This window comes from Stenella coeruleoalba (assembly GCF_951394435.1).
Source record: "Stenella coeruleoalba genome assembly, chromosome: 5".
NCBI classification, from domain to species: Eukaryota; Metazoa; Chordata; class Mammalia; order Artiodactyla; family Delphinidae; genus Stenella; species Stenella coeruleoalba.
The window spans coordinates 84388063-84404722 of record NC_137150.1 but is presented as its reverse complement, the minus strand read 5'-3'; the positions used below and the strand labels follow the sequence as shown (position 1 = coordinate 84404722).

At 46.2% G+C, this 16660-nt stretch overlaps 1 protein-coding gene across 2 annotated transcripts; it reads left to right on the top strand.

The window, feature by feature from the left end:
• Positions 1-560: 560 nt before the first annotated feature.
• Positions 561-15901, top strand: TIGIT (T cell immunoreceptor with Ig and ITIM domains). 2 transcript variants are annotated; one of them, XM_079922315.1, is made up of 4 exons: positions 561-627; positions 1688-2017; positions 4386-4492; positions 15550-15901. In XM_079922315.1, the coding sequence occupies exons 1-4, from the start codon at positions 564-566 to the stop codon at positions 15778-15780; spliced, it is 732 nt and encodes a 243-aa protein (XP_079778441.1). In that variant the 5' UTR covers positions 561-563; the 3' UTR covers positions 15781-15901. The 2 variants fall into 2 exon arrangements, with proteins under 2 accessions (XP_079778441.1, XP_079778442.1); XM_079922316.1 differs by having other exon boundaries at positions 15547-15901.
• The last annotated feature ends 759 nt before the right edge of the window (positions 15902-16660 follow it).

Below are 16660 nucleotides of genomic sequence, written 5' to 3'. Positions count from 1 at the left end.
TCCCTCATTCAGGGGAAAGTTGCTCTGTTTGACCAAGACTTTTGTCCCACTCATGTCTTGTTTCTGAATAAATGTCTTTTGTTCCCTCGATCATTAGACTTCAAGTGCAGTTCCTGGCCTTTAAGTGCACAAACTTAAGTTTCTCTTGTCATTGCACAGTCGGGGCAGCCCAGTGAACCCTGTCAGGAACAGGTTCTCCAGAATCTTGGACATTACACAGATGTGCTTGAGCTCGTTAGATAAAGGCTAATTTAAACCAAAAGTGCATTGAGACAGAACTTAAAAACAATAGGTTGACTAATAGTAATCCAAAGACCAGTGTACCTCTAACCACATTTTTGTTTATTTTTAAATGTGTTTCCTTCATGGTCTTTCTTGTGGCTCACCCTGTGCAGCTTGTGCACTTGTCGTGAGTTTTACCTTCGACGTTGTTTTTGCTGAAGTTGGTTTTTCCGAGACCTTCTCTTCCTCAGAGGCTCAGTTTCACCCTGCCATCAGCAGTCGGCCAGTTTCGCTGGCAGAAGAGGCCGCAGCTCCTTCCTGTCGGCCCCCTGGGCAGAAGCATGCAGTGGTGTCTCCTGCTGCTCTGGGCCCAGGGGCTGAGGCAGGCTCGCCTCCCTGCCTCAGGTACTGAAGTCTAGCCTGGGACTGGAAGGGGAGGGAGAGCGGGCGGAGGAAGGGGGAGGCTGGAGCCATTGTCTTATCCATCTGAGGGAAGGAAACACAGCTTTCAGAGCCCTGTGTCCCCTCGTTGAGAAACGGCTGTCTCTCTGAGAAGGAGATACAGTTCTGTACTAGGCGGCAGTTGAAGGACTTGGGGATGGGGGGTGCCAGAATGGCTGAACCAAGGAAGGAAGCAGGAGGACAGAAAGGGACTAAGGAGGAGGGATGATGAGTTTGCTGAGAGAAGTTCACTCCTGCGCCATCCTCCTTTCTTCTGTCCTTGCGGAAACTTCTAGAAAAACATTGTATTTCCGTAATGGAAAAACCCGCACGAACTTTTTGGCCAACCCAACATGTTTCCTGTGGATTAAAAAACGTCTTCGTCACAGATTCCAGAGATCCTACTATTAGAGATTTAATTTATGTTAAATCTATTTCCTTCTATATTAAATAACATAAGCAAATATTTCTGAAGGGGGCAGAAATATTTAAAAACCGTACTATAGTTTTGTTTCCCTGTTGCTTTCTGAACCGTCTGGAGCCGGGGTGGAGGTCAGTGTCGAGGATGGTGACTTTGCCTGGAGAAGCAGAGCTGCTCCCCAAGCCTCCTTTCCTTTGGATGTCGTGACTTTCCTGAAAAATTTTCCGGGCACCCCAAATGGTTGTCAACCAAAAGAGCCAGGTTTTGTTTCAAAGGATAATGTGTCCAGCACAGAACTGGCTGCTGGAAGATACAATCAAGCAGAAGCGATGGCTGACAAGGGCTTATATTCTAGGTAGGGAGACAAGATAAGTGTGTGGAAATAATCAATGAGTTCATCAGGAAGGTATATTCCCACAGAATATCCTAAGAGGGTGAAGTGCTATGTTGTATAGGAATTACAGTCTGTATGGGGGAATGACAGGGCAGACTGGAGAGACTGTCATTGCAAAAATCAATTCTGGCCTAAAGCCGCCTCGGAATTTCTACGGGAAGGTTCAAGGCCAGCTGCTAAAAGTGCATGCTTTTTTTCCCCTTCCCTAGGAGCTGTGACAGGCAGAATAGTAACAACGGGGAACATTTCTGCAGAGGAAGGTGGCTCTGTCACCTTACAATGTCACCTCTCCTCCACTACTGCCAAAGTGACCCAGGTCAACTGGAAACAGCAGGACCAAGTTCTGGCCATTCATCATGCCAGCCTGGGGTGGCACATCGACCCAGCCTTCACGGAGCGAATGGTCCCAGGCCCCAACCTGGGCCTCACCCTCCAGTCCCTGACCAGGAACGACACAGGAGAGTACATCTGCATCTATCACACCTACCCTGATGGCATTTACAAAGGGACAGTCTTTCTGGAAGTCCTACAAAGCTCAGGTATGCTCTCTGGAGCAGGGTGGCTGGTGACCGTCATCCTCTAGGGTAGAAAACGCATTCCTGCCCAATGCTGCAGAGCGGGGCCTTCCAACCCTGGTTCATGTTCAGATCACCTGGGAGCTTTTGAATGGTACTGATGCTGGTACCCCATGCCGGACCAGTTCAGTCAGAGGGGTGGAGCAGGTTGTGCTAGGTTCTAAAAGCACCCCGATGATTCGGATGGGCAGCCAGGATTGAGAACCACTGTTCGGGTAAAGGCACCTCTTACGTATATTTGTTAGGAAGACCAGTTGTTCAGGTCTTGTGAGAAAGGATCTCATTAATTAGTTCAGCATCGATCGTGCAGATTAGAATTAGCCCCTAGGTTTATAAAGGATTAGAGCTCAGTGCTAAGTGTAAATGTACAATAATTTACATTTCTGTGGTACTTCATAGTTTCCAAAATGCTTTCACTTTCATTATCCACCTGGACACTTAAACCAGTTCTCTGGAGGGTGGGAAAGGGTTGTTATCATGGCTGAGGGACAGGATAGCAGAGTCACGATGGGCTCAGGCAGCCTGGGTCCAAATCCTGGTGTTGCTGTTGACCTCAGACAAGATTATTGGTCTTCTCTGTGCCTTGTTTTTCCCGTCTGTGAAATGAGGAGAAGATGTAAGACCTCCTGAGGAGCTAACGTAGGATTGCATTACTTACTAAAAAAAAATGCCCTTAGAACAGTCCCTGGAACATGACAAGCATGAATTAAGTATGTAAGTAAGCATGAAATAAGTATGAACACGATCCCCCGATCCCCATCTGCCTGTTGGGTGGAGGTGGAGGCTGAGGGTTGGCTGTTTGTTGCTCAGAGCGGTACAGCCAATTTCAACACAGGTGTTCTGGTTCCACTCAACTACACTCTCGGAACTGCCATTTGCTGACATCAGTGGTGTTGGAGATTGTTTGAGTTAGCAAAATATGTGTAAACTGCGAAGATGAAAGGTTATTTTAAAGTTCCTTCTCAAGTGCTACTTCTTGAGGGCCCCTGGCATAGGCCAAGGCAGCATGTGGGGAAGAGCCCCCATCCTTTTCTGGTTCTGTGGAGAGCCCTCTGCAGCCCCTCTGACCCTCTCCAACTTCGGTCTCCATCAGTCCTCTTTCCCTACCTGTGGCCAAGGCAGGAGACTGAGTCCTCAGAGCAGGAAGAATACCTTCGGGGGAATTTGGGCTCCCCCCAGCTGCTGGTACCTCGTGGGTACTGGGGGTGCCGCCCTTGCCCTAAGTGATTACATGCTTTAGCCATCCTCCTGGCAATGTAAGCCCTTTGTTAGAAGGAAGAGCGGCCCGGCCTCTGCTACACCCTTCTCCTTTCAAGAATGCCCTGGACACCCGGGTTCTGCCCAAGTTCCTGGGAAGGAGGTGGGGATGGCATGAGGCAGCCTGGAAACCCTTCCACTTATAGTCCAGCACGCATCCTGACAATAGTCCTGTTTCCCTCACACTCTCCTTGGGTCAAGCATCACTCATCTTTCCAAAGCTCTCTTCTTAGCTTTTCCTCCTTGCATTTACATTTTACATCTTCATAGAACTTCACTTATTCATGCTTTAATTCATGTCATGAGTATTTATTAAGCACCTGTTAGGTGCCAGGTGCTGGCAAAACAGCAAAGGATAAAGCTCCGGAACCTTACGCCCTCCAGGGTCTCACAGCCGAGTTGGAGTAAGTGTTATGGGCTTAAGGTGAAAGGTTATATGCTTTTTTACTTCTTTGTACTTTAACGTTCTTTCAATTTTTTTTTCATATGTATTTATTTATTTATTTTGGCTGTGCCTGGTCTTAGTTGCGGCACGTGGGCTTCTTAGTTGCAGCATGCAGACTCTCAGTTGTGGCATGCATGTGGGATCTAGTTTCCCGACCAGGGGTCAAACCCGGGACCTCTGCATTAGAAGCGCAGAGTCTTACCCACTGGACCACCAGGGAAGTCCCTGTTCTTTTAATTTTTAATTAAACTTTTTTTATACTAGTATGATTATAAATATGAAGTTTAATAAAGAAAATAATCACCTTCTGGTTTTTTTCTGGATGTTATTTGTTTCACTTCAAGATTATGACTGAAATTGATTTTGTCAAAAAGAGAAAGGAGTGTTAAAATGGTCTGCGCTGGTGTCAAGTGTGTGGGGTACACCCCTTGAGAGATCAGGCATTGATTTCATGACGGGCCTGGCAGATGCTCTGCTGTCCGAAGAGATGGACTTGAAGACGCCAATCCTGTGGTTAGAGAAAGGCCTGGCCAATTCCCATGCCCGTGCCCTGACGCTGAGGCTTCCCTTGTAATGGTTGCCCTTTGCTTCCGGCCTCTGCCCACTCACCTTTGTTTTGTCCTCTTCTAGTGGCTGAGCACAGCGCTGGGTTCCAGATCCCATTGCTTGGAGCCATGGCCACAGTGCTGGCAGTCATCGGCACAGCAGTCATTGTGGTGCTCACACTGGCCGGAAAGGTAATGACTCTGGCTGCATATCTCAGTCCTGGGCATCCCGTCTCTGCCATCCTGGTCCTTTCCTGTCGCCTGTCTAGAAGTGATCTCTCCCACTGTTCATTGTGCCTTCTTCACAGTCCTTGCTCTGCCTTTCAGTGGCATTGTTTATGCTCTTTTGCTGTCCCTTCCCTTGTCTGGGAGCTCCTGAAAGGTTGGATCCGTATCCTCCCCATCTTGCTGTGGCCTACAATTCCTGGCTCCTGCTTGTCCCTTAAGCCACTCCTCTGAGAGTTTGATTTAGCCACTGTGATGTTGATGCGTCTTGGGCATCTACTCTGTGCCAGGGGTTTTTGAACATTAGCTCCTTTAATTTTAACAACCCTTCAGCAGTGCTGGGCTATCTAGCACTTCCGCAGAATGAGAAATCAACACTCCAAAAATTTAGGGGTAAAAGGTACATGGCAAGATGAGTAGGTTGTAAATCCTCTGTTACTCTTGCTTAAGGGGTCACGTGGCTGAAAGAGTATTGGACGGGGAACTGGAAGTTTCTAATCTCAGCACTGAGTGTGTGATGATAGGGATGCTGTTTCATCTTCCAAGTCTCTGTTTCTTCATATATAAAATGGGGATTATGATTCTGCTCGCTCTGTATCACAGGGTTGTGATGAACAGGTGGCATGTTGCACGTGAAAGCTTTGTAAACAATGAAGAAATATATCCACACCCTTGTGTCGTAACTGGTAGTTAGTGATTAGAAAAGGCAAGAATTCCCACTCCTGTTTTGTCTGCCCTGTTGGGTCTTTTAAGCCATCCCAGGTTGCCTTAAGTTACTAAACAAACACTTCGGGGAACACAGGCCTGTGATTCCCAGCACTGTTTTCCACCTTGTTTCAGATCCTCTTCCCTAGTGCCTGACTCACTTTCTCTCCAACTCTGGTTCCCCTCCGTTAACAACTCAACTCTGCAGCCTTGCTTTGCTCTCTCTGGACTGGTACCTGGTGCTGTTATTCCTGATACCTGTGGGTTTACAGTTACCACTTTATTTTCTTCATATTTGTTTTGCCTGTTTTTTTTCCCCAGTCTTTCTTGCTGCCTTTTGAATTAAGTACTTTTTATTATTAAAAATCTTTTCTTTTAGTGGTTACACTAGAGATTACAAAATAGATCCCTGATTTATTAAAGTCTAATTTGTATTAGTACTTTCATCATTTCTTGGATTTTGCAAGAACCTTAGAACACATTAACCCTTTACCTACTTCCCCAACTTACTGCTATTATTGTCATGGATTTTAGTTCTCTATTGTAAACCCCAAGGAAATGATTTATTGTCTTATGAGCCAATATTCATTTAGATTTACCCTTTCTGTTGCTCTTCACTTCTTCCTGCATGTGCTATCTTATAACTAGGATAGTTTTCCTTCTGCTCAAAGGATATCCTTAGCATTTCCTTGTGGGCAGGCATGCTAGTGATGAATTATCTTGCTTTTTGTTCATCTGAAAATATCTTAACTTTTCCTTAATTTAAAAGTGATATATTTGTTTTGCTGGGTATAGAATTCTATGTTGGCAGCTATTTTCTTTCAACATGTGGAAAGTATTGCCCCATTGTCTCTGGATGCTCATATTTCTGTTCAGAAATTACATGAGAATCTTATTTTTGCTCCTTGGAAGATAATGTTTTTTTTTTTTTCTGGTTCTTTAGAAATTTTCTTTCTCTTTGGTTTTCAGCAATTATATGGTGATATAATTGGATATAGTCATCTTTGTATTTATTCTCTTTGGGGTTTGGAGTGCTTTTTGAATTTGTAGCTTGATATCTTTTGTCAGTTTTATATCATTCTTGGCTATTATTTCTTCATGTATTACTTCGTTGTCCTTGTTTTCCTCTCCTTATGGAATTCTAATCATGTGGTATTTTCAACATTTTCACTTTTTCCGACATCTCTTACCCTCTCTTCTGTATTTTCCATCTACTTGTCTCATCAACTGTTTTCTTTGGACATGCCTTCCAGTTTACTAAGTCTCTTCTCTGATGGATCTACTCTTCTGTTAAACTCATCCCTTAAGTTCTTAATTTCCATTATCATATTTTTCAGATCCAGGATTTCTATTTTGTTCTTTGTTTGGATAGTTTAAAGTCTGCCAAAATTCCCAATCTTGTTTTTAATTCTTTGAAAATGTTAATCATAGTTATTCTGAAATCTGTGCCTGATACTCCTATTAATTGGGTTCTCTATGGGTCTTTTAATATCCTCTCTTTTTGCTTGTTTTTTGGACCTATCTTATCTTTCTGACTATTTACTTTTCATTGAATGCTGTATTTCTACATGAAAACCTGTGACCATAATTTGAGGCTGTAGATAATATCATCTTCCCCTAAAGAAGATTCCTTTTTGCTTCCATCAGGTAAGTAATCTTCAGGCAGTAGCATTCCCATCACCTTAATTAAATCAGTAGTGAGAGGATTTAAAGCTGGATTTAATTTCTGCTACTTCCTTACTTGTAGAGTGCAGTCCTTTGGGGTCCCAACTCAAAGCCTGTAGTGTTTGCCAGAGTCTCCCTTCCTCGGTGGCCTCTGAACTCTAAATTTTGTCCCTCCAGCTAGAAATTCTGTGTAGCTAATTTGCCTCTCAGCCATGACTTTCAGGCAATTTCTCTAGGAGAAAATCCATACCCTTCCCAACCCCACAATGCTCATCTCATCTCTCTGGGCTTCCTACTCCTGGATCTTGCTCCCCAGACCACAAATTTCTCACTGATTGAATAGATTTCTGATTAATACAGATAGATGTTTATAATATTTCGTTCAGTTTTTCTAGCTATTCTCCCTGGAAAGGTTGGTTCAAAGCAACATAGGCAATCATTGTTCTACCAGAAGCAGAACTCCTGTTTCTTATGTTGTATTTCATATCTGCACTCAAAGGCTGACTTTTACAAGCAGAACATATTTACCCAGTCCACCCACTCTGTACCTTTGGCTATATTGGGTCAAGACCCCCAACTCGAGTTCTAGCCCCTCTGTACCTGATTCCTGAACAGCCATTTAGCCTGAATGTGGCCAGGTCACTGCCAGTCCCAGAGAGGGAGGGATGTGGACAGATGTGTGTTCTTAGGCTCTGGTTCCATCTTGCTTGCTTATTGTGAGCTCTTGTCCTCTTTTTCCTTTTCTCCCTCTCTCAGAAATGGACCATCCTTTGACTTTCTCTTTTTTCTTACTTAACATCTATTTTACTATTTTACTCTTGTCACTCCTCTGAAGACCGAGAGCTACTTCCCTCTCCAGGCCTCAGAGCTGAGATGAATTACACAAACTAGAATTGCTTAATAAGAAAGTGCTATTGTAATGTTCCTCCACTTAGACCTCATGGTATTTTGCATTTTAAACAGCCTTAATTCTATATCCCTGCCTAGGATAAAAAATTGTCTATATTTTCCTAGTGTTAATTCTGCTTACGGAGTTACACTTCTGTGCACACTCATGTCTATTACCAGTGACTCATCTTGAACACTTAGTCTAATATCTTACATCTTAAATTCTCTTAGTTTTCTGTGTAGATAAACTCAGTTTGCTTTCTGTAACCTACCATCAATAACTAGGGTACTGATGTAAAAATAACACGTTCCATTTGACACATGTTCTGTCTTCAGTCAGATCTACAAATGAAGAGAGCCCAGGAACACTCACTCTAACCTTATTTTACTGAGAACAGATTGGATTGAGGATGGGAAAAGGTATTTTGGTAGCAAAACTAAAGTCTTGTTCCCCTCTGAGTTACAAATTGGCCAGGTCTCCCCCAGTCCCTGGTCTAACAGTGCTCCAGGCACCTGTTGGACCTTGTTAATTTGGTCTAGAGGAAGTGAAAGAGATTCTCCAAATGGTACGAAAGCTCATGTGATAGGTGAAAGTTACATAAAATCTAATACCAGAAGATGACTGCCTGGTCCACCAACTTGCCTACAAAAATCTATTGTCCTATGGTTCAAACCCTCACTTCCAGGTTTATGAAACAAACACTGAGATTGCTGACCTACCTGGTTCATAGAGATGTGGCCATTTATTCCTTGTCATTCAACAGACATCATGGAACAGAGTCCTGGGGATCCAGCAGCGGCTGAGATGTGGCTAGTGCTATCGAGGAAGTCAATGACTTATAGTATTTTCATTTATAGCTTGGCTGTCACAGTAGACAGGTTTAGTAAATGAAACCTCTAGGGGAAGATGAGGGAAAGAGAAGTGATTGACTAGAGGGGAGAGGTGAAGAGAATGATGATTGATCTCTGAGCTGGGCAGGGAGCTGTTATGGTGGTTGGTGAACAAATGTCCTCTGCTGTCACCAGAGCTCTGCAGCTCTGGCATGGACATATGGAAAGCTCTTTAGAAGCAGTAGAACACATTTTCCTGTTAAGGATTAAGACTGGTTCATTTCCAGGCCAGTATCCCAGACCAACTTTGGTCATCTTTGTGTAAGGGAAAGGGGAAAAGGTGAAAAGAGAGAGTCCAGTAGCTATTAAGTTCTGTGGCTCCCTTCTAAAATGTTTTATTCATCAGCCCCCTCTTTGACATGTCCATTGCTTCCTGTCTAAACTAGTTCCTCTCTGTTTTTTCATGTGCTTTGGCTATAGTTTCCAGTCTTCTCTCTCTATATACCTGTACTATTCAAGGTCCATCAGGGAACACATAGTATTCTCAGCATGAGTAGTTTGAGGATAGTTTAATAAGGAGATTTACAAAGGACTGGGAAGCATATAAGGAAACCATAAGCGGGAGTGTAGGAGTGTGTTGTTACCAACCCTAGTTCTTTAGGGGAAAGGAGAGAGGATGATTACTGGAACCTGGGAGGGAGGATGATGAATAGGACCTGAAAAGAGACAGTTGTGTGGAGGGACCACTTTGAGAAGTACTGTAATCTTTGATTGAAGGCCACAGCCAGTCCAAGTCCACCCTGCAGAGAGAATGCCAGGAGAGTATATACCCTCACCTCGCACTCTTTCCCTCCATTCTCCTATTGTTGCTTTGCATTGGCTGAACCCAAACTCAAGCCAGAGGACAAGGGAACTCACTGATTCAGTATGCATAGTTCAGTCTTCTCTGGGCACAGAAGAGGGTGCAGAAGGTTGGAGAGTGACGTTGAGGGGTGAACAGACAGTATCCAAGCCAGTACTATTATAGACCTGGAAATGGGCAAGAAATCTTGACTTTCCATGCTTCCGTCTACTCTCATGTATCCTTGATCTTTTGATTATACATTTAAGCAATACCCTTGTTGGCTGTCCATCTATATTTCTCCTAGGAACACACTGGGCTTTATTAGCCATCTTACTATCCCTGTGGGCCAGGCTTCCTTGGCTGCCATTGCAGTAGTTACATCCACCTTGTTTCTTAAGTGCTGCCATCTGTCCCTATATTATTTTGGCATCTCCTCATCCCTCTTTCTACTGGGGATCCAGTTCTATAAAAGCATTGCCTACTTCAGCTCCAGCCTATAGAGGAGAGACATCTCTGAGCCCCTCAATGACGCTGGTGCTCCCCTAACTAGCACATTCCTTTCCACCTCAGCAAAAGGGTGTCTTCTGGATCTTCCCAAGAAACATAATCAGCTGTTGGATTTAAAAAATTACTTAGTACAGGAATTGGCGAAGTTTCTTTGTAAAGGGCCAGGATCTTTTAGCTTTTGTGGGCCTTACGGTCTCTGTTGCAAAAATTCAGCTCTGCCATTGCACTGTGAAAGCATCACAGACAATATGTAAATGAGTGAGTGCGGCTGTGTTTCAATAAGTCTTTATTTATAAACACTGACATTTGAATTTCATATAATTTTCATGTTTAATAAAATACTGTTCTCTTGAATTTTTTTTCAATCACTTAAAAATATAAAATCCACTTTTAGCTCGTGAGCAGTACAAAAGTCTGTGGTACCCCAGATTTGACCCATGGGCCTTAGTTTCCTAATCCCTGATTTAGTAGACTGTATTGGGAAAAACTCTGTTTGTCTGTCTTTTCCTCTTCTTTACTCTTAGCACTGCACAGAACGCTTCTGACACCAGACGTGAGGGTTTATTGCCACACTGACCAATTCTCCTACACCCCCTGAGTGTCCTATAGTCAGTCCAGTTCTGACACTATCTGCTTGGAGTTAACATCAGGTTAGGGGCTCAGTCCTCCAAGACTGCCCTCCTTCAGATGCCAATTGCAAGTCCCAGGTTGTCACCTGTACCTTTGACTGACGGGCTGTATATTGAGGTTCCTATAACCCTCTCCTCGGATTCGATAATTTGCTAAGACAACTCACAGAACTCGGGGGAACACTTACTTACATGTACCTCCTTATTATAGAATAAAGAATTTGATAAAGGATACAGATGAATGCCCAGATGAAGGAAATACATAGGGTGAGGTCTCGAAGGGTCCTGAGCACAGGTGCTTCTCTCCCCAAGGTGCTGGGTGTGCCGCCCTCCCAGCACGTAGATATATTCATCAACTCCAAATCTCATACTTCTGGGATTTTTATGGAGACTTCATCACTCAGGCATTATCGGTTATTAACTCATTTTCCAGCCCCCTCCACTCTCTGGAGAATAGGGAGTAGGGCTGGAGGTTCCAAGCTTCTCATCATGGCTTGGTCGTTCTGGTAACCAGCCTCCATTCTGGAGCCCAGCAAAAGTCGCCTCATTGGAACAAGACACCCCTGTCACCCAGGATATTCCAAGGGATTTGAGAGCCCTGTGTATGACATTCCTATCACTCAGGATATTTTAGGAGTTTAGGGAGCTCTGTGTCAGGAACTGGGGTTAATAGAGACCAAATATTAGCAGGAACTGGGGGTAGAGACAAATACATGCTTCTTACTACGTCACATGGGTCTATGATAACATCTCCAATTCTCTGAGCATTTTGTTTCTTTCTTCCCTAGTTTTCCAAAGCACCGTTGGCATCTCTGTTGACAGCTGTGTCCCGGGGCCTTGTGAGGGTGTTAGATCTTGAGCCATGGGATGTGTCCTAATATTGACAAATGATGTGTCCCTCATCCAGTCTTAAGTTCTACTCACCCAGCCCTGATCCACTCCCCTCAGGATTCACTCCCAAACATACTCTCCCAGTCCCACCAGTATGTGTTAGCTCCTTTTGTTACAACCTCTCTCCTCCCTCAGCATGCCCAGGATTCCCTCAGTTAGTGTAGGTTGAGATTTTTGCTAATTATGGGCCAATGGCCAATAGGGGAGGGGAGGCAGGTCCTGACAGGACCCATCTTCCATCCCGGGGAAGGGGGTCACCTCTGCAGCTCCAGATGATGCAAGAGAAGCTAGTGATTCAAGGCTCCCAAGTGCATCTACCAAGAGATCCTCCTCCCAATGCACAGAAATGCCTCCATTCCCGCCCAGACCCTGATTTTGGTGGAGTCTTGCCCAGGCTTAGAATTCAGCCATCTTTGAAGTTCTGTCGCCCTTATAGGTAGGTTCTCTGCCTGCTCTTCAGTGTTGGAGGTGAGCGTTTCTTTAAATGTTGCCAAGGAAGAGGAGCTTTGATTCTCACACTTTGCTTTCAGTTGCTGGTAGATCTGTCATGTTCTCGTCTCAGTCCAACAGCAGAATTTAGTAAAAGCCACCCAATCCCACAGTCCTAACAAGCACTATCTGCTCTATACTTCTCCAATGTCAGAGCTGTTGCACCAGTTCATAACCCCCGTCCCTTTGTGTCTCTTCCCATTTCACCACCAGTGGTGGGGTCTGTATTCCCATCCAGCTGGTGAGGGATTCCCCTCCACAATCCCATCCTAGAGTCTGCCTTCTTTAGATTTGTTCCCAGACATGGAGCCTGGCATGGGAATTCCGGTGAGAGTGACTTATTGGGCTGGGCTCTCAGATGAAGAGTGGTGAAGGAAGCAAGGTAGGGCTAAGGGATGTGGTTTCGGGGGGAGATGTGGTTGAAGCAGATTTGGTCACACCTTGAGGAGGGGGCCAGCCTTTTGAAAACCCACCTCAGCCAGTTGTTGACTGTTGGCTGCTCACCAGGAAAGGTCCAAGAGCAATTCTCCAGAGAAGGGGCAGCTGTGAGCCACTCATAGCCTAGATTCCCAGTGTCTGGGGAAGGGAGGCACTGGTCAGGTGGTGAGGCGATCTGAGCAGGGCACCAACAGTATTCCCTACAGACCCTGAGAGCCAGTAGGTTGAATTATTTAGGAGTTTGGCGTTTGGAATCAGACAGGCCTAGGGTTTGGATCCTGGCTCTACCACTTGAGTAGCTGGGCCACCTAACTTTGCTGACCCTCAACTTCTTCATCTGTAAAATGGGAACAATTATGGTATTGCCCTGTTAGGGTTGTAGAAAAACTCGAGTCATGTAATTCACATAAGGCCCCTGGCATTTTTCCTGGCATGTATGAATAACCATTATTTCTTAAGTTCTTAAAATTATTATAAAATTTATTTACTGTAGCACTTCATGATACCTGGTGCTCAATAAATTAGTTATATTGCATAGATTGATTTGACTAAATGAATGAATGTTATTTGCTAAGCTACTATTGGGAAAAGTGCACCCAGGGGACCTTCTGTGAGGGCAAGGAGAGATGGGTGTGTCCAGCTGCAGGACAGTGACTGCAAACTGTCTGTGCTCACGTTCTCCAAGAGGGTAACATTTGTCCTGCAAATCTCCACGGTTGCTATCGTCATAGCTTTGTTTGTTCTTTTAGAACAACATCAATGCCTTAATTCCAGACTTGTTTTTTACACTGATTACAATGACAGGGTTCCCTATGCAGGATGGAATGAAAACAGAACAGCTGAGAGACCCAGCTCAGGCATATTTACATTTCCCAGAGGATGTTTGGAAGACAAAATAGTCCTAAGATTCAAAGGCAAGGGTAGGCAGTCTAAGAATGGGAACGAGAACACACCAACACAAAAAGCCACAGTCAGCTCTCTGAGAAAGAATCGGGTATCTGTATTTTTTAAATGGATAGGGTTGCATCAAGGGATGTAGGACTTCCTTGAAGCCAAGAATCAGCTTGACCTACGATAACAACCCTTTCCTTCACACCTACAGTAAGGCGCAGCCACTTCTACTGAAAAGCAATGAATGAAACAGTCCGCGGGCCCCAGCTCCTCAGGGCCCGCAGTGAGGCCGCACCTGTAACTTCCGATATGTGTTCAAGGCGCCCATCCATGCTGCCCACCCTCCCGCTCAGCCTCTCTGCGTCTATTTATGTCCTGCAGAGCTTGACACTAGCCAATGAGGATGGTGCTGTTTCCTGTCCTGGAAGCAGTGGGGTGGGCAGAATGCAATTTGGTTTGTGTTTGTTGTTATTTTCCAAGCCTGTGTGTGGTGGCTCTTTGTGAGTCTGTCATTTGGACCTCCAGTGGGGCTAGGTGACTGGCTTTAGAGCAGTATCCACGAAGGCCGAGAGGATGTCACCTTTGCATTGCACGCCATCAGGCATGTCTCCTGCCATCCCGCCTGTGCCTGCTGCTCTGATTTTCTTGCCTGTGAAGCACAACCCTCACGTATGATGCTGTCATATGGACGTGATGGCTGATTTCACATCCTTGATTTTCCCAGACAGGTTTCACGGTCTATCCTCTTGTCTCATAAGTGTAAATGTACTTGTCCGACCATGAGTCCATATTTTGATTTGGAAAATCCCGTTTATTTAGATTTGGGGCCAGGTGGGGGGGAGCGAGCAAGGAAAGAGAGAGAGAGAGTGAGTTTGTGTGTGTTTGTGTGCCTTTCAGTCCTAAGACCTATACTGAGCATCTGTTATGAACTCCGAGGTTACCAAGAGGAATACAGCACAGATCCTCCCCTCAGGGGAGCTCACAGTTTGGGGCCTGAAGAGACAGAAGGGTAAACAAATTCCAGGCAGCAATGAATGTTACAACAGAGAACCCCCCGGGACCGTAGTGGAACACACAGGAAGGATGTTGCTCTCCCGGAAGATCAGAGGCGTCTTCTTGGACAACGTGCTGTAGAACCGGGTCTGGAGGAGTGAGCAGACAGCTTTGCAGGGAACTGTGGTGAATGGACAGTGGGAGGAGAGGCAGGAAACAGTGCATGGCATTCGAGACACTGCAAGATGAGAGGCAGCTTGGCTAAGAAGAGCATCGTCTGGAATCCCACAAACCCAAGTCAGAACTGGAACTTCACCTGTCTGAACCTATCGGCTCACTCACAAGTAGAAACGTCGATAGGGTTGTGCTGAGATGACAAAGAAGCTAGCCCGCTTGGTGCTCATAGTATTTTCTCAATCAACGGTGCCTCTCTGGCATCCAGGCCCTATACCGGGAGTTGGGCTGTTGGTTGGGGAAGCACTGCAGCAAATGAAGCTGGAAAAGTGAGTGTGGCCATATCGCAAAAGGCATTTTGGGGGGGCATCACACACAGTCTGCTGTGGGGCGTAAAGCGAAACTACATGTGGCGTATGGGCTTGCTGTGGGTGGAGTCACAGGGTGGGTCTGGAGCTCAGGGGGGAAGCCTGGGCTGGTTTGGAAAGGGATCTGGGGATCCCTAGAGGGCAGAGGGTGGTTGCAGATGTACATAAGGATGAAGTGTCGAGTGTGCTGCACAGAGGAAGAGAGAGTACCGGGCGCGAGAAAGCAGAGACCGAAACCCCGAGGAACTTCTTTACCTGGGGAGCTGAAGTGTCGGCGGCAAGAAGAGCAGGCCTGGCCGCGGAGGAGGAGAAGCGGGGAGAGTGATGGCACAGGGCCCAGGGAAGGAGAACATCTCAAAGACGAAGCGGTCAGCGGCGTCAGAGGCAGCGAGAAGGAGTAAGAGAGAGCTGGGACTGGAAGCCGCCTGCCCAGGCTCAGGAGCGCGTGGGCCGCCGTGCGCGTGTAGCCCGGAGCCTTTCCGGGGCGCCGTTAGTGCTGAAGTCTACGGTGAAGAGGCTGAGAAATTAAGGGTTAAGGAACTGCTGTGGATAAGAACACAACTTGTGTGTGTGTGTGTGTGTGCGTGTGCGTGTGTGTGTGTGTGTGTGTGTAAGAAAGGAAGAGATCATTATAACTATGGGTCATTTTGGGGAGTAACTTTTAAATGACATCCCCACATACTCACTTTGTAGTTTTTTTGTTTTTGGAAGAAATCTCTCAGAATCCGTTCTGCGGAAGGTGGCCTCGGGAGGAGGCTGTCTGAACAGGAGGAGTGGAGGCCCGGCGTCCCGTCCTCCCCGGGCAGCTGTGTGCGTGCGGACGCCGGCCTCTGCAGGGAGCAGCCTGGAGAGGACCGCGCAGAGCCCGAGGCGCACGACTACTTCAACGTCTTGAGTTACAGAAGCCTCGCGAGCTTCAGCTTCCCCGCCGAGGAGGGCTAGCTCCCGGGGGCATCCTCTGGGAGACACAGTCCTGCCTGTGCTATCACAGATGGACGTATTGGCGTCTGCCCGTCACGGGTGTGTGTGTGTGTGTGTGTGTGTGTGTGCGCGCGCGCGTGTGTGTATGCATGTGGACGTCTGCACACGCGTGTGTGCGGGTGTGTTCGGTTGAGTGGATGTATGTCATCCTCCCCCGTGTCTGCATTCCCTGTACCCTTCCCTTCTGTTCCATCTTGGCAGATCCCGGGGAGGAGCCTGTATCTTGATTACCAATGCAAAGTTAGAAAACCAAACAAACACTTGACCTGGTTTCGAATCTGACAGTTGGAACAGATCCTGTGGCTGCGATCTGCATTCCCCCTAAAAGCATTGGGCAGGGTTCAGGGCTACAGGATTCTGTGGTGGATTTCGGGGATGGGGTGACTGCAGAGGCACCTCGTCTCATTTGCCACTGTCGTCTCCGTCAACGTTCACACACCCAAGGCGTTTTAGGACTAAGGCATGCTACCAGCTTGTATGCGGAGATTGGAGGATGACTAAACCATTGACTCGGGTCCCAGCCCTTTGAGAACTTACAGTTCAGTGGGGAGACAACATTTACATTAAAAAGTAGTGAGGAGATAAGGGTCCAAGACACAGGCCTTTGGGAAGACATGTCAGGTGAGGGTGAGATGGTCAGGATGAGCTCATCTGTGGGGAAGTGGCCTGAGAGGATGTAGGGAACAGTGAGGCTGGGCTGGGAGAGCAGGATTTTTGTCCAGGGAATTCATAGATTCTAAAGTTGGGAGCTGAAAGTCCCACATGGAAGACCCTGGCATCAAGGGAGCCAGCAAGACTTCAGATTCTATTCTCTGGGCAGACTTTCAAATCTCCTTTTGCT

Coding starts and splice junctions, on each gene's coding strand:
- TIGIT (XM_079922316.1), top strand. CDS start 564: ATGCAGTGGTGTCTCCTGCTGCTCTGGGCCCAGGGGCTGAGGCAGGCT. Junction 628..1,687: donor GGCTCGCCTCCCTGCCTCAG/GTACTGAAGTCT, acceptor CCCCTTCCCTAG/GAGCTGTGACAGGCAGAATA. Junction 4,493..15,546: donor TGCTCACACTGGCCGGAAAG/GTAATGACTCTG, acceptor TTTTGTTTTTGG/AAGAAATCTCTCAGAATCCG.